The sequence below is a fragment of the Agelaius phoeniceus genome, chromosome 27 (assembly GCF_051311805.1).
Source record: "Agelaius phoeniceus isolate bAgePho1 chromosome 27, bAgePho1.hap1, whole genome shotgun sequence".
Lineage (NCBI taxonomy): Eukaryota > Metazoa > Chordata > Aves > Passeriformes > Icteridae > Agelaius > Agelaius phoeniceus.
Genome location: NC_135291.1, coordinates 4,923,580 through 4,946,404, shown reverse-complemented (window position 1 = coordinate 4,946,404; position 22,825 = coordinate 4,923,580). Strand labels below are relative to the sequence as shown.

General features: G+C 54.1%; 2 protein-coding genes, 1 long non-coding RNA gene and 2 pseudogenes across 5 annotated transcripts in view; 4 read left to right on the top strand and 1 right to left on the bottom strand.

Moving 5' to 3' along the window:
- LOC143695956 (uncharacterized) overlaps positions 1–22,825 on the bottom strand; it is a 758,734-nt pseudogene that overhangs the window by 75,206 nt on the left and 660,703 nt on the right. The gene's annotated exons all lie outside the window — the stretch shown is intronic.
- The window catches only part of LOC129131986 (uncharacterized), a 150,508-nt gene that overhangs the window by 111,411 nt on the left and 16,272 nt on the right, over positions 1–22,825 (top strand). The window lies entirely within an intron of this gene.
- On the top strand, positions 927–3,599 carry LOC143695965 (class I histocompatibility antigen, F10 alpha chain-like; annotated as a pseudogene). The gene is made up of 4 exons (XR_013185426.1): positions 927–1,021; positions 1,918–2,174; positions 2,650–2,931; positions 3,250–3,599. The product of XR_013185426.1 is annotated as a class I histocompatibility antigen, F10 alpha chain-like (transcript).
- LOC143695991 (uncharacterized) lies at positions 3,654–3,824 on the top strand. Its single transcript, XR_013185461.1, has 2 exons — positions 3,654–3,689; positions 3,788–3,824. It is a non-coding gene; the product is annotated as an uncharacterized LOC143695991 (long non-coding RNA).
- LOC143695852 (serine/threonine-protein kinase PAK 3-like) lies at positions 8,757–22,649 on the top strand. The gene is made up of 12 exons (XM_077191056.1): positions 8,757–8,934; positions 15,097–15,210; positions 15,674–15,711; positions 16,118–16,223; positions 16,997–17,060; positions 17,892–17,940; positions 18,981–19,090; positions 19,847–19,964; positions 20,358–20,457; positions 20,876–21,072; positions 21,976–22,113; positions 22,560–22,649. Exons 1-12 carry the CDS (start codon positions 8,757–8,759, stop codon positions 22,647–22,649), a joined length of 1,302 nt encoding a protein of 433 aa, XP_077047171.1.

The following is a 22,825-nucleotide window of genomic DNA, read 5'->3' as shown; positions in this document are numbered from 1 at the left end:
GGGATCCGCCCGCCTCTCCCAGCCCCAGAGCCCCCTTTCCGTGACCCAGGGACCCCCTGAACCCCCTTTTCTGCCTTTCCCAGCTCCCAGACCCCACTTCCCTGAACAATGGAGACTCCTGGACCCCTTTTCTGGGTTCAGGGACCCCCTGGATCCCCCAGTCCGCCTCTCACAGTCCCTTCCTGGAACCTTGGACCCTTCCCGGCTCTCCCGGTTCTGCTTCCCAGCCCTTGGACGCCCCCAGACCGCCCAATCTCTGCGTGCCCCCAGTTCTCCACCCCCTGTGCGTCCTGCGGGGATGTCCTGGCAGGTCCCGGGGGGGTTCAGGGGAATTCCCAGGGTTTGCTCTGTCCCCTCTCCCTCCCTGCGCTGCCCCGGTCACTTTCGCGTCTCCCAAGCTGCGGCACCGGGACCCGCCCGGGGACCGGGGACTGCTCCGGCACCGGGACCCCCCTGAACCGCAATTCCTGGGCACGGGGACCTCCCGAACTTCCATTTCCAGGCGAACCCCCCTTCCTGGGCACAGAGACCGCCTTGAACGCTAATTTTGGGGCACTGGGAGCCTCCCTGTACCCCCTTCCCCAGCCCTGATAATCCCCGCAGCCCCTTATCTGGAGCCTGGAACCTCCTGAACCCCAAATCCCGGGCATGGAAACCCCCCTGAACCCCCATTTCTGGGCACCGGGACCCCACTGCATCCCCTTATACAGCACTGGGAGTCCTTGACCCCCCCCATTCTGCTGCACCAGGACCCCCGTGCACCCCCATATCCAGGACTGGAACCCTCCCAAACCCTCCATTCTCAGGCACAGGGACCCCCCTGCACCCCCTCATCCGGCACCAAAGCCCCCCTGCACCCCCTTTCCTGGCCCTCCCCCATCTCAGACACCCCAGCCCCCGCTTTTCCTTGGGGCGGGGCCAGGGCTGTGGGCGGGGCCGCAGCGGAGCAGCGCCATGGCTCCAGCGCTGGCTCTGGGGCTGCTCTTGGGGCTCCTGGGGGACCCGGGGGGCGCGACCAAAGGTGAGTGGGAACCCCGAAACGGGGAAACTCCTGAAGTTCCATTTCCGGCCACCGGGAACGCCCTAGACTTCCATTCCTGGGCAGGGGAACCACCCTGTACCCCAATTTTGAGTCTACTGACCCCTCTCAACCCCCTTCGCCAGCCCCTGAACCCCATTCCTGGACAGGAAAACCCTCCCGAACCGCCATTCCCAGGCATCAGAATCCACTGAGCCCCCATTCCTGGGCGCCCATGTCCGGGCACCGAGACCCCCCTGTACCCTCTTCCCCGGCACCGGGACCTGCTCGTCCTGCGGGGAGAGGTGTCTCAGGATGTCCAGGAGGGTCCCTGGGGGGATTCTGGGCCCCAGGACCCCCCTGAATTTTCAGTTCTGGGCACTGGGACCCCCCTGCACCCCCTTATCCAGTACCAATTCCCCCCTGCAACCCCTTTCCCATCCATCCTGCCTTCCCCAGTCCCCAGACCCCTCTTTTCCTTCATCCTGAGACCCCTGGACTTCCATTCCTTCTTTTCTCAGTCCCCAGCCCCCCCCATTTCTCTGCATCAAGGACCCCCAGATTCCTATTCCCAGGTCTCCCCACCCTGTGACCCCTCATTCCTTGGCACTGGGGACCCCTGGACCCCCTTTCCTGGGCACATGCATCCCCTGGAACCCCCATGCCACTTTCCCAGTCCCTGTACCTCCTCTCCCCCTTTCCATAACCCTGGAACCCCCTGAGCCCCCATTCCTAGACACCAGGACCCCCTGCAGGCCCTTTCCTGTCCATCCCACCTCTCCCACCCTGTACACCCTTTCCTTGACCCCAGGATCCCCAAACCCCTTCCCAGCTCTCCCAGTTCCCCTTTCATTGTTCCATGATCTCCTCAATCCCCCCAAATCTCCGTGTCCCCCCAGTTCTCCACTCCCTGCGTTACCTGCACATGGTGGTGTCAGAGCCCAGCCCGGGGATCCCCCAGTTCATGGATATTGGGTACCTGGATGGGATCCCCTTCGTGCGCTACGACAGCGAGCGGGGCCGGGCAGAGCCGCTGATGCAGTGGATAAAGGATGGAGTCAAGCCAGAATATTGGATATGGGGACCCAGACCAATGTGAGGAACCAGCACAGTGATGTCAGGAACCTGAAGATACTGCGTGAGCAGTACAACCAGAGCGGCGATGAGTGAGGGGAGCTGTGGGACTGGAATGGGGATCCATAGGGCTGGAATGGGATCTGTAGGGCTGGGATCCATGGGGCTGGAATGGGATCTCTGGGGCTTGAAGGGGAACTGTAGGGCTGGGGATTGGATCCACGGGGCTGGAATGGGATCTATAGGTCTCAGATTTGGATTCACAGGGCTCTAAGTGGCTGAAATGGGGATCCATTAGGTTGGAATGGACTATCTTGTGATCCATGGGGCTGGGATTGGATCCATGGGGCTGGGATCTGTGGGGCTGGGATGGGATCTGTTGGGTTGACTTCCATGGGGTTGGGATGTGGATCCATGGGGCTCCAAGGGGCTGGGATGAGGCTCTGTGGGTCTCCATCAGACTCTGCGGCTCCAAAGGGCTGGAATGTGGCTCTGTGGGGCTGGGACACAATTCCAGGGGTCTCTGTGGGTACAATCCCCCCAGGTCTCCACACAAGGTTGAGGTCTCCACACAAGGTTGACAGTTTATGGCTGTGACTTCCTGTCCGATGGGAGTGTCCATGGATCCCACCAGATTGGCTACGATGGGCGGGATCATATCTCCTTTGACCTGGGATTCAGGAGATTCGTGCCGGCCGACAGTGCTGCTGAGATCACCAGGAGACGCTGGGAACAGGAATTGAACGGGGTTGAGATGTGGACAAATTATCTGAACCACATCTGCCCAAAATGGCTCCAGAGGCACATCAGATATGGGCAGAAGGAGCTGGAGCGCAAAGGTGGGAGCAGAATTCCTGTGAGGGATTTGGGAATGGAGGACTTGGGAACACAGTATTTCCAGTGGGAATTCTATGGTCAGATCTCATCCCAATCCCATTGCAGTATGAATTCCATGGTCAGATCTCACCCTGATCCCATTCCAGTGGGAATTCTGTGGGCAGATCTCACCCCAATCCCATTCCACTGGGAATTCTGTGGGCAGATGTCCTCTCATCCTATTCCAGTGGGAATTCCATAGGTAGAACTCACCCCAGTCCCGTTCCAATGGGATGTCCCTCACCATTCCATGGATGTCCATTACCATAGTCCCATTCCAGAGCCCCCTGATGTCCATGTGTCCGGAAGAGAGGAACACAGGACGCTGATCCTGTCCTGCCACGTGTACGGATTCTACCCCAACACCATCGCAGTCAGCTGGATGAAGGGGGGTGAAACCTTGGATCAGGAGACGGAGTGGGGTGGGATCGTTCCCAACAGCGACGGCACCTTCCACACCTGGGCCAGGATCGAGGCGCTGCCGGAGGAGCGGGAGCAGTACCGGTGCAGGGTGGAGCATCCCGGAATGCCAGAGCCTGGGATCTTCGCTTGGGGTGAGGCTGGGAATGTGGGGATTGGGAATTTGGAATTCCTAAATGGGGATTCCCCTCCCCCTCCTCACTATCCCATCTCTCCGTGGTGGTCGCTGTGTCTGTCATCGCTGCCATCCTCATCCTCATCGTTGTCCTCATCAGATTCAGTGTCTGGAAGCTCCAATCTGGTAACACATGGGATGGGGGTCGGGAAGGGACACGGATCCACCCAGCACCGTTCTGGGAATCCTGTGCCACCGATGCTGATCCCACTTTGTTTCCACAGGGAGGAGGGACAGGAATGGATACAACCCAGCAGCCGGTGAGTTCCAATGGCGGATCCAGCTCTGGATCCCCTCTGTGCGGATCCCAGGATGGATCCTGGGGTTAATCCCAATGTGTGATCCGTGCTGGAATCTCATGGATCTTCTCTCTCTGCAGGAAAAGACATGGGAATGAATGGCTCCACTGCAGATACAGCATGGGATCAGGGTGGGATTCCAGAGGGAGATTGGGGCAGGATGGACAGACTGGGATTGGGGAGGGATTTTGGATCAGGGCAGGGGTCTAGAGTGGGATCAGGTGGAATTGTAAAGTGGGGATGGAGCTGGATTCTGGAGCAGTATCAGAAGGGATGGATGGAGCAGGATTGGGGCAGGAGTGATGGAGTGGGATCAGGGAGGGATTCCAGTGCAGGATTGGGTAGAATGGATGGAGCAGGATCAAGTGGGATCGATGGAGCAGGACTGGGACAGGACTGGGGCAGGATCAAGTGGGATAGATGGATGGAGCAGGATTGGGGTGGGGTCAGGTAGGATTCTGGAGCAGCTCCCTCTCCCAAGGGGATCCAGCCAGGTCCATCCTGTGGAATGGGGACAGGGACAGGGTGACACCGTGACCCTCTCTCATCCTGGTAGTAATCACTACCTGAGGGATCCATGGGGCTGGATCCGGCCCCCTCCCTCTTCCTGGGAAAGCTGAGAGCTGCCAGCAGAGCTCATCCCACTGCTCCCACCCACCCCACAGCTCTTGGTAACAGATCCATTTCCCCTTTTCCATGTCCCAGTGTTTTAAAGACTATAACCACAAATATTCACAATGCTTCAGTTCTGGTGTGAAATTATCCTGCTTGGGGCAATAAATTCGGCTTGGGGCAATGTCCTGGATTGTCAAGCAAATTGTATTCTATTTGCCACCTGTATGGCAGTTGTCTTCTGTTAAGTAGGCAGTTTTCCTTATCTCTTCCACAACTGGGGAGACATCCGTTGATAACAGGCTATTGAATGTCACTGCACAACTGATAAGAACGACAGCATCCCAGTGTGAGATGCTCCACCCAGAGGGGAGAGCCAAGCATTCCTACCTGGATATAATCTTGAATTTCTGGGACACCAGCATGGCTTTCTCCACTGGATTTCCCAGAGGAAACAGCTGCTCTCTTCCCCTAGATCTTCAGAGGAAGACTACACTCTTCTACAGGATCCCTGCTCCAACAGAACCCACCTGACACTCTAGGAGGGCTGCAGCCACGACTCCAATTGGACTGCTACCAATACCCTGACCCCCAGGGTGTCAGGTTGTGTTCTGACTCTGTCAGTGTTGTTTTAGTTTACTGCATTGTTTATTTTATCCTTTTATTTTCTTCCCTACTAAAGAACTGTTATCCCTGCTCCCATATTTTTTGCCTGAGGGCCCCTTAATTTAAAATTTATAGCAATTTGGAAGGAGGGGGTTTACATTCTCCATTTCAGGGGAGGCTCCTGCCTTCCTTAGGAGACTCCTGTCTTTCCAAACCAAGACAGATTTTGGTGCTTAACGTGAGGCTTGAGGGCACAGAAATAAAAAGGAAATAACAGTTCTTGAGTAATCTAATTTTTGTACGCTGCTACAGAAACCTTGTTAAGCTGTCATCATGTGGTCCAGCTTACCTTGGTTTGGGTGGCATGTGGTTGTGGCTACATTTCTCCCATTTGCAGGCCCTTATCTAAAGATGGGTCCTATAACCAAGGCTACTGTGGCTGTTATCCAGTTTGTTTTATGGGTGAATAAGGGGAGGAATTAATGGCTTTTTAACTTCCTCTGGAAAGCAGGCACATGGATTCACAGCTATCACACACTAACTGTATGTTTTTGGGGTTACTTTAATAATAGCACCTGCTGTGAGGAAATGACCCCAGGGGAAATCTTCTCCCAACCCTTTAGCCATCTCTTTGGGTCTGCTCTACCAGTTTTTGAAGGGTTCAGATCCACTCTAAATACTAATGATATCAAACAGTGGCTGGTGTTGCTGGAAGGCTTGTTCTGTTTAGCATTTAGAGATAAGAGAAGATTAACTTGGATAACCACCCTGACACCTACCCCAAAGACAAGGGATGCTGCCCCAGAGCCTGGCCCTGCCCCACAGCCCACCTCAGCTATAAACTACCCAGATTGGATGGGGGTTCTGGTGAAGGAGATAAACGAGGTGAGCCAAATGCTGAAGGAGCACATTTCCCAAGCTTGTGAGAAGCCCTCCCAGTGTCTCGAAGAGGGAGAATCTAATAGTGCAGCAGTGGAACCCACAGATGTTACAACTGTCCAGGTTCCAGCTGAACTGCAAAGGCAGTCACAGCCAGCAGCAGTTGCTCCTGTGGAAACAAGGAGATCTAAGATGAAAGCAGGGCACCCAGATAAGGGAGGGCCCTCACAACCCTCAGGAGACCCAGAGGTTGAGATCGTCACCGAGTCCCTGACGTACGAAAATCTCCAAAATCTGCACAAAGACATTGTATGATGGGGATATGAGACTTATACAACCTGGCTACTTTGGGTCTGGGACCTTATAAGTACAGGTGTGCAACTGGATGGTGGTGAGGCAAGAAATTTGGGACCCTCAACCCAGGACTCAGGTATCAATCAGATTTTTGTAAGGCAGCCAGGGTCCCTTTCCCTCTAGGAGCAGCTTTTAATGAGTGTCAGAGAGAGGTTTGTCCACAGGGAGAGCATGCAGGAGCACCACCATAGAATGTGCTGGAAGACCCTTGAGGAAGGGATCCAACAGCTGAGAGAAGTAGCAGTACTGGAGGTACTCTTTGGGAGGGATGGACAGCATGAAAATGACCCCGACAAGGTCGGGTGCACAGGGTAAATGTTGTGGAGCCTGGCAAATCTGGGGCCATCTCAATACACCACCTTCATTGCAACAATTAATGCAGATATCAACCAAGAGACAGTGGGCTCTGTCGCCAACAAGCTTAGAAAGATGAGAGTATGATCAATGGCCCAATGCTGGCTCATGTCTCTGCTGTGATTAAAAATCTCAAAGAGGAGATGAAGGAGATGAGGGAGGGGTGAGGTGTCACAGACATATTTTATGAAAAATCCTTTCCTTAGGATTTTTTCCTCCTGAGAAGCTGAGAGGCCTCAGGAACAAAATGTAAACAATAATTATCTGCTGCTGTGGAATTAACAGGTGGATCTGTGATTGGTCTCATGTGGTTATTTCTAATTACTGGCCAATCACAGTCCAGCTGTCTGGACTGTCTTGGTCAGTCACAAGCCTTTGTTACTCATTCTTTTTCTATTCTTAGCTAGCCTTCTGATTAAATCCTTTCTTCTATTCTTTTAGTATAGTTTTAATATAATATATATCATAAAATAATAAATCAAGCCTTCTGACTTCTGTGGAGTCAACATTCTCGTCTCTTCCCTCATCCTGGGACCCCTGCGAGCACCACCACAGTGAGGAGCAACAGTTCCCATATGGCACCAGTGCAAGTCACAGCCCCAAAGTCAGAGCCCAATATTCCCCAGCTAGACAGAGAGGGTACACCCCAGGGGCTGACGTGTGGTTCTCTCTGCATGACCATGGGGAAGACATGGGAAGGTGGGATGGAAAACCCACTTCTGTCCTGGCAGCACGGGTGCATCAACTCACCGAGGGAAACACTAATCAAGGGAACTCCAGTAAAGTGAAGGTAGCCTCAACCTCCCATGACCGAGCTGCTGGGTATGATCTATCAGATCTCCTTGAAGGAGAGAACCTCTAGCATGCGTGCCCAGGAAAGAAATAATAACCAGGATTAGGGGGGCCCTGCCTGTAGCCAGGAAGAGGCATGGGAAAACTGGATCTTTTAGACGGTGTGGATCTGATGGCCTGGCACATCAAAGCCACAAAAATATGATGCCTTAGTTGATACTGGTGTGCAGTGTACTCTAATACCATCGGGACACATTGGGGCGGAACCTGTTTCCATTGCCAGGGTGACGGGGATTGACTGTGTTGGAAGCCGAGGTGAGCCTGACTGGGAAAGAGGGGCAGAAACATCCTATTGTGACTGGCCCAGAGGCCCTGTGTGTTCTGGGCATAGACTTCCTCTGGAATGGCTTTACAAAGACCCAGAAAGACTCAAGTGAGCTTTTGGAATAGCTGCTGTAGAGGCAGAGAACATGAAGCAGTTGAATACCTTGCCTGGACTATCAGAAAACCCATCTGCAATAGGACTTCTGAAGGTGGAAGAGCAACGAGTGCAATTGCCACCTCGACAGTGCACCACCGGCAGTATCGGACAAATTGGGATGCTGTGATCCCCATGCACAAAATGATCCGTGAGCTGGAGAGCCAAGGGGTGGTCAGCAAAACCCACTCACCCTTCAACAGTCCCATCTGGCCTGTGTGCAAGTCTGACAGAGAATGGAGATTGACTGTGGACTATCGTGGCTTGAATGAAGTGACTCCACCACTGAGTGCTGCTGTGCTGGACATGCTGGAACTCCAGTACGAGCTGGAGTCCAAGGCAGCAAAGGGGTACGCCACCACTGACAATGCTAAGGTGCTCTTCTCCATTCCTCTGGCAGCAGAATGCAGGCCTCAGTTTGCTTTCACCTGGAGGGGCGTGCAGTACACCTGGAACCGACTGCCCCAGGGGTGGAAGCACAGCCCCATCATCTGCCATGGACTGATCCAGAGTGCACTGGAAAAGGGTGAGGCTCCAGAGAACTTGCAGTACATCAATGGCATCATTGTGTGGGGGAACACAGCGATGGAAGTGTTTGAGAAAGGAGAGAGGATCATCCAGATTCTGCTGGAAGCCTGCTTCGCTATCAAGAAGAGCAAAGTCAAAGGACCTGCTCATGAGATCCAGGTCCTGGGAGTAAAGTGGCAAGATGGAGGGCATCAGATTCCCACTGAGGTCATCAACAAGATCACAGCAATGTCTCCACCAACCAGCAAGAAGGAAACACAAGCTCTCCTAGATGTGATAGGTTTTTGGAGAATGCACATTCCCGAGTACAGTCAGACTGTGAGCCCTCTCTACCTGGTCACCTGCAAGAAGAACGATTTCCCCTGGGGCCCTGAGCAGCAACAAGCCTTTGCACAGATCAAGCAGAAGATCACTCATGCTGTAGCCCTTGGCCCAGTCAGGACAGGACCAGAGGTGCAGAACGTGCTCTGTAGCTGGGAACAATGGTGTGTCCTGGAGCCTTTGGCAGAAGATGCCTGGGGAGACTCGAGGCCAACCAACTTCTAGAGCAGAAGTTACAGAAGATCCAAAGCCAACTACACTTCCACAGAGAGGAAAATCTTGGCTGCCTATGAAGGAGTCCAGGCTGCCTCAGAGGTGATTGGCACAAAAGCGCAACTCCTCCTGGCACCCCAACTACCAGTACTGGGGTGAATGTTTAAAGGAAAGGTTCCCACCTCCCACCACACCACTGACACCACATGGAGTAAATGGATTGCTCTCATCACACAGTGCGCCCATATTGGAAACTGAATCACCCTGGGATTTTGGCAATAATTACAAACTGGCCAGAAGGTGAGAACTTTGGTCTCACTGATGAAGAGGAACAAGAACCAGTGACGTGCTGAAGAAGCTCCTCCCTATGACCAACTGCCCCCAGAGGAAACGCGCTACGCTCTTTTCACTGACGGTTCCTGTTGCATCGTAGGGATGAACTGGAAGTGGAAAGCAGCCGTATGGAGCCCCACACGACAGGTTGCAGAGGCCACTGAAGGAGAAGGTGGATCAAGTCAACTTGCTGAACTCAAAGCTGTTCAGCTGGCCCTGGACATTGCTGAAAGAGAGAAGTGGCCAAAGCTCTACCTCTACACTGATTCATGGATGGTAGCCAATGCTCTGTGGGGATGGCTGGAGAGGTGGAAAGAGTCCAACTGGCAGCGTAGAGGAAAACCAATTTGGGCTGCTGATGAGTGGAAAGACATTGCTACCAGGGTAGGGAGGCTACCTGTGAAAGTCCACCATGTAGATGCTCATGTTCCCAAGAGTAGAGCTAATGAGGAACACTGAAACAATGAGCAGGTAGACCAGGCTGCAAAAATAGAGGTGTCGAAGATAGACTTAGATTGGCAACATAAGGGGGAGTTGTTCCTAGCTCAATGGGCCCATGATGCCTCAGACCATCAGGGCAGAGATGCCACCTATAAGTGGGCACAAGACCGAGGGGTGGATTTAACCATGGACAGTATTTCACAGGTTATCCATGACTGTGAGACGTGTGCTGCCCTCAAGCAGGCCAAGCGAGTGAAGCCCCTATGGTATGGTGGGCGGTGGTCCAAGTACAAGTATGGGGAGGCCTGGCAGATTGACTCCATCCCACTGCCCCAGACACGCCAGGGCAAGCGCTACCTGCTGACCATGGTGGAAGCCACGACTGGATGGTTGGAAACCTACCCTGTGTCTCATGCTAATGCCTGGAACACCATCCTGGGCCTTGAAAACCAGGTCCTTTGGAGGCATGGTAGCCCTGAGAGGATTGAGTCAGACAACGGGACCCATTTCAAGAATGGCTTTAACACCTGGGCCAGGGAACATAGTATTGAATGGATATACCATATCCTCTATCATGCACCAACTGCTGGGAAAGTTGATGGGTGCAATGGACTACTTAAAACTACCCTTAAGGCACTCAGTGGGGGGACTTTTAGAAATTGGGAAATGAACTTAGCAAAAGCCACCTGGATGGTCAACACCAGAGGGTCCATAAATCGAGCTGGTCCTGCCCAGTCTGAACCCCTGCACACAGTGGAGGGAGATAAAGTTCCTGTGGTACATATGAAAGGCATTTTAGGGAAGACTGTTTGGATTAATCCCACCTCAGGCAAAGACAAACCCATCCGTGGAATTGTTTTTGCTCAAGGACCTGGTTACACTTGATGGGTAATGCAGAAAGATGGAGAAAGCCATTGTGGACCACAGGGAAACCTAGTCTTAAGTGAGAACTCTATGTAAGGTTTCATTGTGATGCAGATGGAAATAGAATAAGGGGTGGGTAATGTCCTGCTGCCAAGCAAGATGCTTTCTATTTGCCATCTGAATGGCAGTTGTCTTCTGTTTTCCTTATCTTTTCCACAACCAATCCTCCCTCAGGGGAGACATCTGTTGTTAATAGGCTGTTGCATGTCACTGCATGGCTGATAAGATCTACAGCATCCCACTGGGAGATGCGAGCCCAGAGAGAGGAGCCAAGCATTGCTACCCAGATATAATCTTGAGATTCTGGAACACCAGCATGGCTTTCTCCACTGGATCCCCAGAGGAAACAGCTGCCTCTTCCACTGGATATTCAGAGGAAGACTTCACCCTTTCTACAGGACCACTGCTCCAACAAAACCGTATCTGCTACTCCAGGAGGACTGCAGGCACATTTCCACTTGGACTGCTACCAACACCCTGAACAACAGGATGTCAGGTTGTGTTCTGACTCTGGCAGTGTTGGTTGGATTTACTGCATTGTTTATTTTGTCCTTTTATTTTTTTCCCTAATAAAGAACTCTTATCCCTGCTCCCATATATTTGCCTGCGAGCCCCCTTAATTTCAATTTCTTAACAATTCAGAGGGAGGAGGTTTACATTTTCCATTTCAGGGGAGGCTCCTGCCTTCCTTAAGCAGATACCTGTCTTTCCAAACCAAGACAGGAATATTTTCCAAGGCTGGTCATAAGGAAAACAGGAACCTTTTAGCAGTTCCTGGGAGCAGACAGTGTTTCTGATAAGTTTGGAAAGAGCAAAACCCAGGTGCCGTTTCCAAGGGCAAGACCTAACAAGCATTTCTCAGATCACACTGCAGCCTGGAAAGGAGGAGGGGGCAATGCACCACCACACTGGGATCTCAGGGGTGCCCATGGCCTGGGTGATGCTGCCTGATGTCAGCCACCCACCAAAGCCACTCTGTCCCTGCCTCCCACAGCTGCACAGGGCAGAGAAAATTTAACCAAGAGTTCCTGGGTTGGGATAAGACAGGCAGAGATCCCTCATCAAACACCAAAATGGGCATCACAGGCCCAGCCTGGGCACAGGGAGGGAATTTATTACCAACCAAATCACAGCAGCACAAGGAGAGGGGAAATAAATTTCTCCAACACCTTCCCCCCACCCAACAAGGGTCACCCAGAATGGGCATAACCAGGGCTCTGCCCAACGGGGGTCACTGGGGATCCTCCAATGGGGATCCTCCCATGGAGGATTGTTGTATTGCACTAAAGATGGAGCTGGAACAGCGTATAAAGCTCTTCCTGCAATCAGGGCACTCGCAGGGCCTCTCCCGGAGTGGATGTGGCAGCGTGCCCTTAGGTCGGACCTGTTGCTGAAGCTCTTCTCACACTCCTCACCCTCGTAGGGCTTTTGCCCAGTGGGGATCTGGCGATGATTGAAGAGGGGGGAGCTCGGGGATAGAGGCGAGGCGGGTCGGGCTGGGGCAGCGCTGGGCTCTGGGCCCGACCTGGGCGCCCCCCACGCGCCCCCTCCCCAAACAGCCCCGGCGGAGGACGCAGGTGGGGTCCGGGTGGGGGGCGCTGGGTTCCTGTTTTGGGGTCCCACTCTCCCCTTTTCCCCACTTTCCCACCGTCTCCCACCCCTTCCTCACCTCCCCCCAATCCTCAGCCCCTCCCGCTCGGCCTTTGGGGGGTCCCCTCCTCCTCCCCCTCCATTCCGGTCTCCCCCTTCGCTCCCTTTTCCCCCTTCTCCCGCCCTGTCCCAGCGCCTCCCGACCCCGCTCACCCGAGAGCTCCGCGCCCGCAGCCGGGGGGGCTCCCAGCACCACCAGTGCCACCAGTAGGGCCCCAGCTGCCGCCCCTCGCCCCATGGCCGGGGCCGGGCAGGGAGCAGCAGCCCCAAAGCAGCCGCGCTGCGCTGGCAGCACCAGTCCGGAGCAGGGCGGGCTCGGCAGCGCCGCGCGCTCTCATTGGCTGCCGCCACTTTTGGCGACCCGATCTCAGAGGCTCCGCCACACAACTGATGACTCTTCAACGCCCCGCGTTCTCATTGGCTGCGGCGCGTTTTGGCTGTGTTTTGATTGGCTGAGGCCTTTCCGGGCCGCTGCAGCCCCGGGCTGGGAGTTTTTTGGGGAGGGGGAACCTTGGGGCGCTGGGCGGGTGGGAGCTCAGGTGAGCCCAGCAATGCGTGCCCAGGGGCGCGGGATCTCAGCGGTGCCCGTGGCGAGCGGTGACGCTGGCCCGATGCCAGGCACCCCCAGAGCCGCTCTGTCCCTGCCCCCGCAGCCGCACAGGGACAGAAAATGGAACCGAGGGTTCCTGGCTGGGGACAAGGACCGGGAGAGATCCCTCAGCAAATCCCGCACGGGCACAACAGACCCGGCCTGGGCACACGGAGGGAATTTATTACCAACCAAATCACAGCAGCACAAGGAGAAGGGGAAGAAATCTCTCCAACACCTTCCCCCCACCCAACGGGGATCACCAAGAACAGGGGTCACCAGGGCTCTGCCCAACGGGGATCACTGGGGATCATCCAGCACGGATCCTCCCATGGGGGATGGAGCTGCAGCAGCGCACGAAGCTCTTCCCACACTCGGGACACTCGCAGGGCCTCTCCCTGGTGTGCAAGTGCTGGTGAGTGACGACCTCTGAATCCCATTTGAAGCTCTTCTGACATTCCAAGCACTCATACAGGGCCATTCCCCAGTGTGGATCTTGTGGTGCTTGCTCAGGTCAGAGGTCCCACTGAAGCTCTTCCCACATTCCTCACACTCCCAGGGCCTCTCCCCAGGGTGGATGTTCAGGTGTTCCATCAGGGTGGAGCTTTTGGTTGAAACCCTTCCCACATTCCAAGCATTTGTGGGGCTTCTCCCTGCCATGAGGCTTCTCCACCAGCTCTGAGCTCTGGCTGGATCTCCGGCCGCCTTCCTGGCTCAGGGGGGCTCTTTCCTCCCTGCAGCTCCCTGGGCTGGGTTTGCAGCCCCTCCTTGTGCGGAATGTCTGGGGCTTTTCCTCCTCCTCCATCTGGCCACAGCTTGGGAATGACAGACCCTGGTTTGGGGAAACCAAGGTGGGAGCACCTTGGAGTAGAGGCTCCTCCTGGCCAGGTCCATCTCTAGAAGTCAGCAGGAGTCTTGTGTCCATGAAAATCCCCACAATGTCAAGATTCAGCCCAAAAAGCTCTCCCAGGATTTCCCTATCAATCATCTCTCCACTTCTGGTGTTCCAGAGGTTTCCTGATTTCCTTTCCTTGGGATGATAGGGGTCCAATGGTTCCAGGGCTTCTCCATTCTCCGGTGTCCTGCTCAGGGATGATCCAGGGCCTTTTGGGGGTCCATGGGGGCCCTTCTCCCCTGATGCTCTACTTTGAGATCCCAGGGATCCCAGGGGTCCCTCCTCTCCAGGCTCTCCCCCTTTCCAGTCTGCCGGGGTCCCCCAGCTCTGGGATCGCCCCTCTCTGCTCTCCCCACTCTGGGGGTCCCAGGGGTTCCCCTCCTCTGCTCTCCCGGCGGTCCCCAGGACCAATGTCCTCCCCTGCCCATACTGGGCAATGGCCACGTGGGCCCCCAAAGATCCCCCCAAGGGGCTCAGCTTTGGGGTCCTGCAAGATCCAAACCTACACACACAGAGAAAACAAAACCTCCCAGAGACACCAGATGATATTTGGGGTCAATTCCACAATCTACAAGTTCCAAATACCCCCCCAATAAAACACCCTCTCAGGGACTCCTGGATAGATTTGGGACGAGCTCCCCCTCCCCACTGAGCTGCAAGACGAGCTGGGGGCGATGGTCCCGTGGCTGCGGCCACGGGGGGCACTGGAACCTCCTGTTCCTCCTGTTCCTGCTCCTGCTCCTCCTTTTCCTCTCTCCCTCCTCCTCCTCCTCCTTCCTAATCCCACCTCCTCCCCAGTTCCTGCCTTCTGTGTATTTAGAGTGGAGGACCTTGCTTGTTTTTAGAACTAGAACAAAGATCCCAGATGGAACAAGGCTTGCTGCTTTTAGTCAGAACTATCAGTGACTAAAGGTCACGTTTCCTTTGCTTTGGTCCTGTCCTTGTTCTCCTCAGTGTTCAGGCTGGGCTATGGGGTGTCCTTGTTTGCTGCATTTTCCAAGTTCCTCTTGCATCCTTTGGGCCATGGGCTGTGCCCTGGGAGGGTTCTTTGTGCTCCTTTGTGACACAGGAGAACCTTCCAGGCGGTTTCTGCGTGAGCTGCTGCTGGGATGTCACAGGAACAGCGCCACGTCCCCGTGGTGTTCCCGTTGCTGTGGGACACGGAGGCCTCAGTGCCCAGAGTGGCTCTGGGCTCGCTGCCGGAGGATCTTCCTGCCCAAGGCATTCTCAGCAGCCAGCCCAGCCCTGTCCTTCTGTGCTTGCAGGGCTACAGGCTGCAGGCGTGTGCAGCGCAGCCAAAATGATCCAGCACGTGGCTGCTGCAGTTTGCACTCTGTACTCTGTGGCTTATTCGGGGTATTTTTTAACCCACTTGGCACGTAAGTTGAGGTTTTCCCTCGGTGCAGCATCTGTGGCTTTGGGCTTGCTGTGTGCTTTCTGTTCTTCCTCTGGAGCTGAGTTGACTTTGGAATCAAATTGCCATGAAGACACCATTGCTTTGGGAGAGCTCCTGCCAGCAGCTGCAGCTGAAAAAGGGGGTGTCTGCTGCCTGCGGGGTGTGCACAGCATCTGCAATGAGCCCTGGGGGGTTCTGTTCCCTCAAGCAGGGAGTCTGTGCCAGCAGAGCCTGGAACTGCCTCCCTTTGCTGCTCCAGCCAAGAACTGACCCAGCCCAGTATTTTGTGCTTGTTCTCTTGCTTGCTGTGGGAAGGGACTGTGGCTCCTGGAGGGATGCAGTGAAAGCAAAATGCTCTCTTGGGGTTGCCTTGCTCCATGGCATTTCCCACCACTGGCAGTTTTTCTCCTAACAGCATCTGGTTCATGTTCCCTCCCCCATTGCAGGGCACCTCATGTCTGGATTCCAAGCAGCTCCTCCTTCGGTGAGTGGGAAAGGAACCTTTGGTGTTTGGAATTGTGCAGCAAGTTGTGAGCTCGGCATGTGGCAGTCGAGGGCCAGCCTGGGAGGCTGAAGGAAAGGTCCTGTCAGTGTCTTTGCAGCAGCAGCAGCAGCAGCAAAGGGATCCCTGGCAGTTTTCTCCTTTTCTGCTGAAGAGTTTTTGAAGAGCTGCAGGTCTGGTTTTGCAGGCAGAGGATTGCTTGCTGGCTTTAGCCATGGTGGAATATGGAATTCCCAACAATAAGTGGCAATGTCGACTGTAGCCCATTGTTAGTTGGAACAGCTCCAAACCCCATTTCTGCTTAGTGCAGCTGGATGTGCAGCTGAGGATAAATAAGGTGATAACTGAGATAGAACTTCCTGTCCCTCACGCTGCCGTCTGTCCACAGGGCACAGAAGCAGCACCAGCACCTCCTGGGGCTCCCTCTGCTTCCAAAGAGGAGGTCAACAAGGAGGAAGACAGCAGTGAGCTTCCCGCTGCTCTGGGGGACGATGGTGAACTTCCCTCAGTGCTGGGAGATGACAGTGAACTTCCTGCTGCTCTGGGAGATGAGGGCGAACATCCCGCGGGGTGGGAATGCAACGGCGAGGCTCCCGCGGGGTGGGACAAGGACAGGGGACATCTCCCGGCCTGGGACGAGGATGGTGGATGTCCCCTGGTGTGGGACCAGAATGGCCAAGCTCCCACGGAGTGGGATGAGGACAATGGACATCTCCCAGTGTGGGATGAGGATGGAGGACATCCTGTGGCTTGGGAAGAAGAGACTGAACATCCCCCAGCATGGGAAGTGGACAGCAAACATCCCCTGGCTTGGAAAGAGGATGGCGAACCTCCAGCATTTTGGGAAGAGGATGGAGAAGCTGCAGCATTTTGGGAAGAGGATGGAGAAGCTGCAGCATTTTGGGGAGAGGATGGAGAAGCTCCCTCTGCTTGGGAAGAGGACAATGAACCTCCCTCCGCTGTAGGATCCTGGGCTGAACATTCTGACAGCAGCACAGCCGGGCAGCCAGAGGGGAGAGGGGAGTGGTGCCTGATGCAGCTGAGTACGTCTGCTCTGTTCCTGGGTGCCCGAGCAGGTGCTGTGTGTGTGTCTGGGCATCAGCTGCACCCAGTGTTGCTCTGCAGCTGAATGTCACCGAGCCATTTATTGTCCTTCCCCAGCTGACACCAAGGGGCTCACGGCCCCAGGGAGTGGGGCTGCTTCTGGCTCTGCTGCAAGGCAGGGTCTCACTCTGGGAGGGAGCGTCTTCCACGTGGTTTCTTTCAGGGAACACCGTGAGCGAGGAGGAGCCTGCCGAGAAATACCTGGAACTGGAGCAGATTGGCCAAGGGTAAGTGCATGGCAGCTACTGCTGCACAAGCAGGGCCGGGTGTTGTGCTGGTGCAGGATCAAGTGAGAAGTCAGGAGAGCTCCAAGCACCTTCAGACACTGGGCTACTATCCTGCTGTCTCTCAGTCCTGATCAGAATTGATAACTGTGGTCAGAAGGCGCCGTCAAAGGCCCCTGAGGCTGGCAGTGTCCTGCCTGCAGCAAGGAGCAGGACCTGGAAGATCTTCTGTCCCTAGAACTGGATTGCCTAAAAGAGCAACTCACCATCTGGTGACTGTCAGAAAACAGTTCTCAAGAAGATTTCTTTCAAATATTTTCCTTCAAAAAATATCCACTGGTCAGGGTTATCAACCTAATGGTTTAGAAACAGAAACCAGAGATGAACTAATAAGTGCTCTATTCTAACACAGGTAGCAGACCCCATCCATTCAGTAACAGACACAGAGCTGATGCACTCTGGGGGAAAAAGCATCACCTGCCTGATGGCAGGGCCCTTGTAGAACCTGCAGATCTTAGGCAGGAAATGGAAAAGGATGAAATGCATTCTTTTCCAGTTCTTTAGACACCCATCTCTCACCTCAGGTTTTGAACTAAAGCAATTCAGGGTGGATATTTGGGATTTGCTCCAGGCCAATTCCTTCATGTTGGGTCTCAGTTTTCTCCTGCACACCTTGCATGGCAGAGGGCTGGTGGCTGCTGTGCTGTTGTTGGAAGGGTCGATGCAGCCAGGTGTTTGTGAACGCTGCAGGCAGCAGAGATCTCCTGTCTGGGCTGTCTTTCCCTGCCAGGGCCTAAAGCGCTGCTTCTTTCTTCTCTGCTGTTTTGTCTCCAGGGCTTTTGGAACCGTTTATAAAGGACTCGACAGGGCCACTGGAGGAGAGGTCAGTGCCAACACGCCCAGCACGCCTGGCAGCTCTCCAGGGCTTTCCCCTCAGCTGGGAGCTGTGGCTGCAGCTTTGGGGGCCAGCAGAGCTTTCCTGCCCAGGCTGCTCCTCTGAAGGCAGAGCAGTGTCAGCCTGCAGAGCACAGCTGGGACAGACTTGGTCCTTCTGAAGCGCCAAAGGAATGCAAGGAGGGCAGCGGTGTCTGTCAGAGCAGGACACGCTGGCTTGGCCTTCATATCTAAAAGTGTGAATGCATCAGCTGCTGGAGACTGAGGCCCAATTTATCTTCATCCCAACCTTAGACAGGAACATTATTTAGCTATTCTTAGCTAAACTATAACAATATTATTTCCATCCTGCCTTTTATCTTCAAAGGATACCTCAAGGCCTGATTAGGGAGAGATCCTGCTTGGGCTCAATTTGGGGGTTTTAGTCCTACTTCAGCTGTTCACAGAGAGAGAGGGAGAGAAATGAGAAGACGAATGTCCAGAGCAAAGCTCTCTCCTAATCCTGCAGTTGTGTTTAGGTCTTGTGTCAGTGACAGCCTGTGACAGGGATCACCTGAGCAATGGGTGTGCGTGTCTGCTTTGTTGTGCAATCCCAAAGAGAGCAGTTGCATCTGAAATCATGACCAAATCCCATAGAATTGCTAAGGGGTTCCTGGCTGTTCTGCTTTGTTTTCAGAGAACCAGAATTACCTCCTGCTTGCAAAATGGGTTTGAATAATAATAATAAGAGTGTTGAGGCCATTTGAGAAGACTGTAGGTGCAGAGAATGTTGTTAGAGCTTTGAGGCTGACAGCTGAGGGACCATTTCTGCAGAGCTTGCAAGGCCAAATGTCTCTGGCCATGTGTCCTGTAAGCAGCCCCCAGCTGGCAGAGCAATGGGCTGTGGGAATGGCCCTTGCTGAGCTCTGGTGTCCCATCCCAAGGCAGTTTGGCACAGCCCGGCTCTGTCGCTCCACAAAGACTCGCTCCGTGTTTGCTGTGGCCTCCTGCCACAGACTCCTCCAGTTCAAGGCTGCAATGTCCCTTCAGGTGGCCATCAAGAAAATGAGTCTCAGAGGGCAGAACAGGGAACGAGCTGTGAATGAGATCCTGCTCCTGAAGGACAAGAAGAACCCCAACATTGTCAACTCTTTGGACAGGTGAGTGCTTCAGCTCTGATCCCGAGCCCGGGCCCTGCGTTAACCTTTCCTGGCATCAGGAGTCTGTAGCCTGTTTTGAAAATGCCTGACCCAGCCACATCTTCCCAAACCAACAGCCTGGCAGTTCACTCCTTCCATGTGCTTTGGTTGCTTTGCTTTGGTTTTCCTTCAAGTTGACCCCGTTTGCTGTGTCTCCCAGCAAGTGCTGATAAACCACAGCAGAAATTATTTCCCTTGGCTTCTTCTTCCCAGCCCTTTTCCATTGCTAAAGATGCCAGTAAGACCAAGTTCTTGTTTCTAGAAATGACTCATTTGCCCATTTTTCACTGGCTGTGCCTGTTTCTGAAGGGACTTTCTGAAAGGTTTTCTGACTGCTTTTGTCCCAAGTGCTGCACGGCCTCCTCCCCTGGATAACCCTGGCAGTTGTGTTGCCTTGTTCTGGAGGGAATGGTGGAACTGATGAGTTCAGAAGCTGAACCAGCTGGGGCCAAGGGTTGTGATTCCATATTGATCTGGGCTGTTGCTAAACTGCATTTTTCACCTGCTTGCCATCCAAAGCCTCTCCTTTCTCACAGGTGTCTCCTTCCCCTTTAGACTGTGCAGATTCCAAGGGCTGTGCAGCCTGGCAGGAATGTCTCTCCATCTGATTCTGTCCTCACTGACAAGTGACCTGGAAACAAAACTCCCCTCCAGGCTTTTCCATGGGGGAATTGAGCTCTGCACTTTAATCTCCATGCCATTGTTTTCCTCTTCCAGCTTCCTTGTGGATGGAGATCTCTGGCTGGTGATGGAATATATGGATGGAGGAACTTTGCAGGACGTTGTCAGACAGACACGCATGGCTGAAGGAGAGATGGCAGCTGTCAGTCGGGAGGTGAAGGATCCTGCTTGTCACTCCCATGGCTGGGACACGATGGTCCTTCCAAACAGGGTGTGAGAACAGGAGTGGCTCCATGCTCAGGGCTTTGTTTCTGAGTTGTTTTCATGAGCTGGAGAAGAAAGAGCCTCTGCAGTGAACAGCCTGCCAGCATCACTGCACTTCTACTCTGTTCTTGTTCTCTCTCCTGCTGTTGTGGTACTCTCTATGTGCTTTGGATTTGATTTGCTGTTCTCAGCTTTGCCTTGAACCGTTTGCCTGGAGCTTGTGTGCACTGCACTCCTGGCCTGTCACAACAAAGCTGCTGCTGGCAGAATTCTGAGCTGTCCTTTCTGGTGTGATATATTCCAGCCATTGGTTTTTGCCCTCGTGTTTCTTGTTCTCTCTCAGTGTCTGCAGGGCCTGGATTTCCTCCATTCCAACCGGGTGATCCACAGGGATCTGAAGAGCTCCAACATCCTCCTGGGCATGGACGGCTCTGTCAGGCTGGGTGGGTGTTCCTGGCCAGGCACGGCACTCCCGGGCTGCAGGGCTGGGGCTGCTTCCCAGGGAGGGCCAGAGCCCCACAAGGGCTGCTGGGGGCACTGCCCAGCCCCTGCTGCCAGCTGAGAGTGGCTGCCCCTGCAGAGAGCTCAGGAGAGGAGCAGGGGGCCAGCAGTGCCTTTGCTCTGGCCATGGCCCTTCCAGAGGGGCAGCAGTGGGAATCTAAAGCTCCAAGGGAATCAGTAAAAGCCACTGAAGGAAAGCTGAGGGTTTCTTGAAGGGCCCAGTTCCATCTTTCCTTGGCTACAGCCCTTAGGACTTTTCCAGCTGACTTCACTACTGCATTCTCAGAGTGAGCGTGGGGAATCTTTGTGCTTGGTTTCCTCATTGCAGCTGCCTTTGACAGGGTTTGTTTCTGTCCTCAGCTGATTTTGGCCTCTGCGCTCAGCTCAGCCCTGAGCAGGACCAGCGCAGCTCCATGGTGGGCACTGCTCACTGGATGGCCCCAGAAGTTGTGACCAGATCTCCTTATGGCCCCAAGGTGGACATCTGGTCCTTCGGCATTGTGACCATCGAGATGGTGGAAGGAGAACCTCCTTACTTCAGGGAAACGGCGGCCATGGTAAGAGGCAAATTCTCCAGTGCCTGCAGAGGCTGCGAGCACAGGGGGACCCTGCACTGGGAGCAGCAGCTGGAGGTTTCTGCACATGGGAAGGGAATTCCCAGAGGACTTGTGCCTCCACACAGACAAATTTTCTGCAGTCTCCAGCAACAATTTGCTTTGGCCTTTATGTTGTTGCAGCTCTTCTGGCTGTGAGGATGACCTGGAAATATGAAGCAAGTGCATCAGCTCTAATGTTATCTTGCAAGAAAACTCCACACCATCCCCAAATCCCAAACCCAACAAGATTTCTGCAGGAGTTTCTAAAAGACATTTTGCAAGATGATCACCCCCCTGATTCTTCTCACTGGGAAACTTGTCTAAAACCTGAAGATGATGGTTTAACATCCCCATAGTCTAACATATTTCTTTCCTAGTCCAAGCTACTTTTTCTGTGTCACCAAGCCTGAGCTTTCAGCATCACAAACCTCCTGTTTCTTGCCTGGCAGTTTCTGGGATGGGGCATCAGGAATGCATTTACTTGAGTGTCAGTGGCACTGCAGAGATGCACTTGATGGAAGAATCCTCTGAAATAACACAGGCAGACCACAGTGACTCTGGAAAATGGCCTGTAAAGCTGGTGTCCATATTTGGAGAAGCAAAATGGGCTATTTCTGATGGAGGTTCCTACTAACAAAGCCGGCCAATGAAACTGGCTCTCAAGGCGAGATCATTTGGATGTTGCAGTGGCTGTGGCAGCCCCAGGGTTTGGGTTTTTTGGTTGGCATAGCAAAATGAGCTCTGAGCAGCATCTCTGGCAGGGAGGAAAGTGGCCCTGGAGCTGGGGCTGAGGCCCCGGGGTGGATGTGAGCCCGTGTGGGTGTGAAGGGAGCTGGCAGAGCGCTGAGTTTGCTTTCCCTGCAGGCTCGCGCTCTGATCCGGCAGAACGGGACCCCGCAGCTGCAGGAGCCCCGGCGCCTGTCGGCTCTGCTGCGGGACTTCCTCGAGTGCAGCCTGGAGCCGGACGAGGAGCGGCGCTGGGCTGCCCAGGAGCTGCTGCAGGTGAGAGCCAAGGGCTGCAGGGGAAGCAGCAGCGCCAGGGAGGGATTTTCTTGTGGGGCCCCCTCCGATAGTCTCCAGTCTCGCTGCGTTCCACGCGCAGAGCAAGCAGAATCCTTGCCTGCTGTGGCCTGGCAGGCTCCTTTCGAGCTCATCTGGACCTGGTGCCCCACAGCGAGCAGGGACATCTTCAAGCAGCTCAGGGGCCTCAGAGCCCTGCCTGACCTGAGCTTGGATGTTTCCAGGCAGGAGGCACCTCCCACATCTCTGGGCACCTCCTGTCAGTGTTTCCCCACTCTCCTGGTTAAAAAATTCTTCCTTAGATCTAATCTGAGCCTGCTTCCCTCGATTTTCAAACCATTTCCCTTTGCCCTGTTGCAACAGAGCCTGTGAGGAACTTGACTCGGGAAAGTAACCGTTCATTTCTTTATTTTTTATCCTTTGGACAGCACCCATTTTTATCATCAGCCAAGCCTCTCTCCAGCCTGACACCTCTGATCACTGCAGCAAAGCAACTGAGGGAGCAGCGGAGGATATGAAGTTCTTGAGAACAGCTTCTTCTTACAGTAGTTAGGACAACTAGTTAGTCATGGTAGTTAGCACTGGTAGTTAGGATAGTTAGCACTGCTAGTTAGTTATGGTAGTTAGAGCAGCCTGTTTGTTATGAAAGTTTTATGAATAAAAACACTCTTAAACCTCAACTCCCTTGACGCGT

Excerpts from the sequence above, each read along its gene's own strand:
- LOC143695852 (XM_077191056.1), top strand. The coding sequence starts at position 8,757 with ATGCACATTCCCGAGTACAGTCAGACTGTGAGCCCTCTCTACCTGGTC. Across the intron at positions 17,061-17,891 it reads CTGGAGCAGATTGGCCAAGG|GGCTTTTGGAACCGTTTATA; the intron begins GTAAGTGCATGG and ends TTTTGTCTCCAG. Across the intron at positions 19,965-20,357 it reads TGGCAGCTGTCAGTCGGGAG|TGTCTGCAGGGCCTGGATTT; the intron begins GTGAAGGATCCT and ends GTTCTCTCTCAG.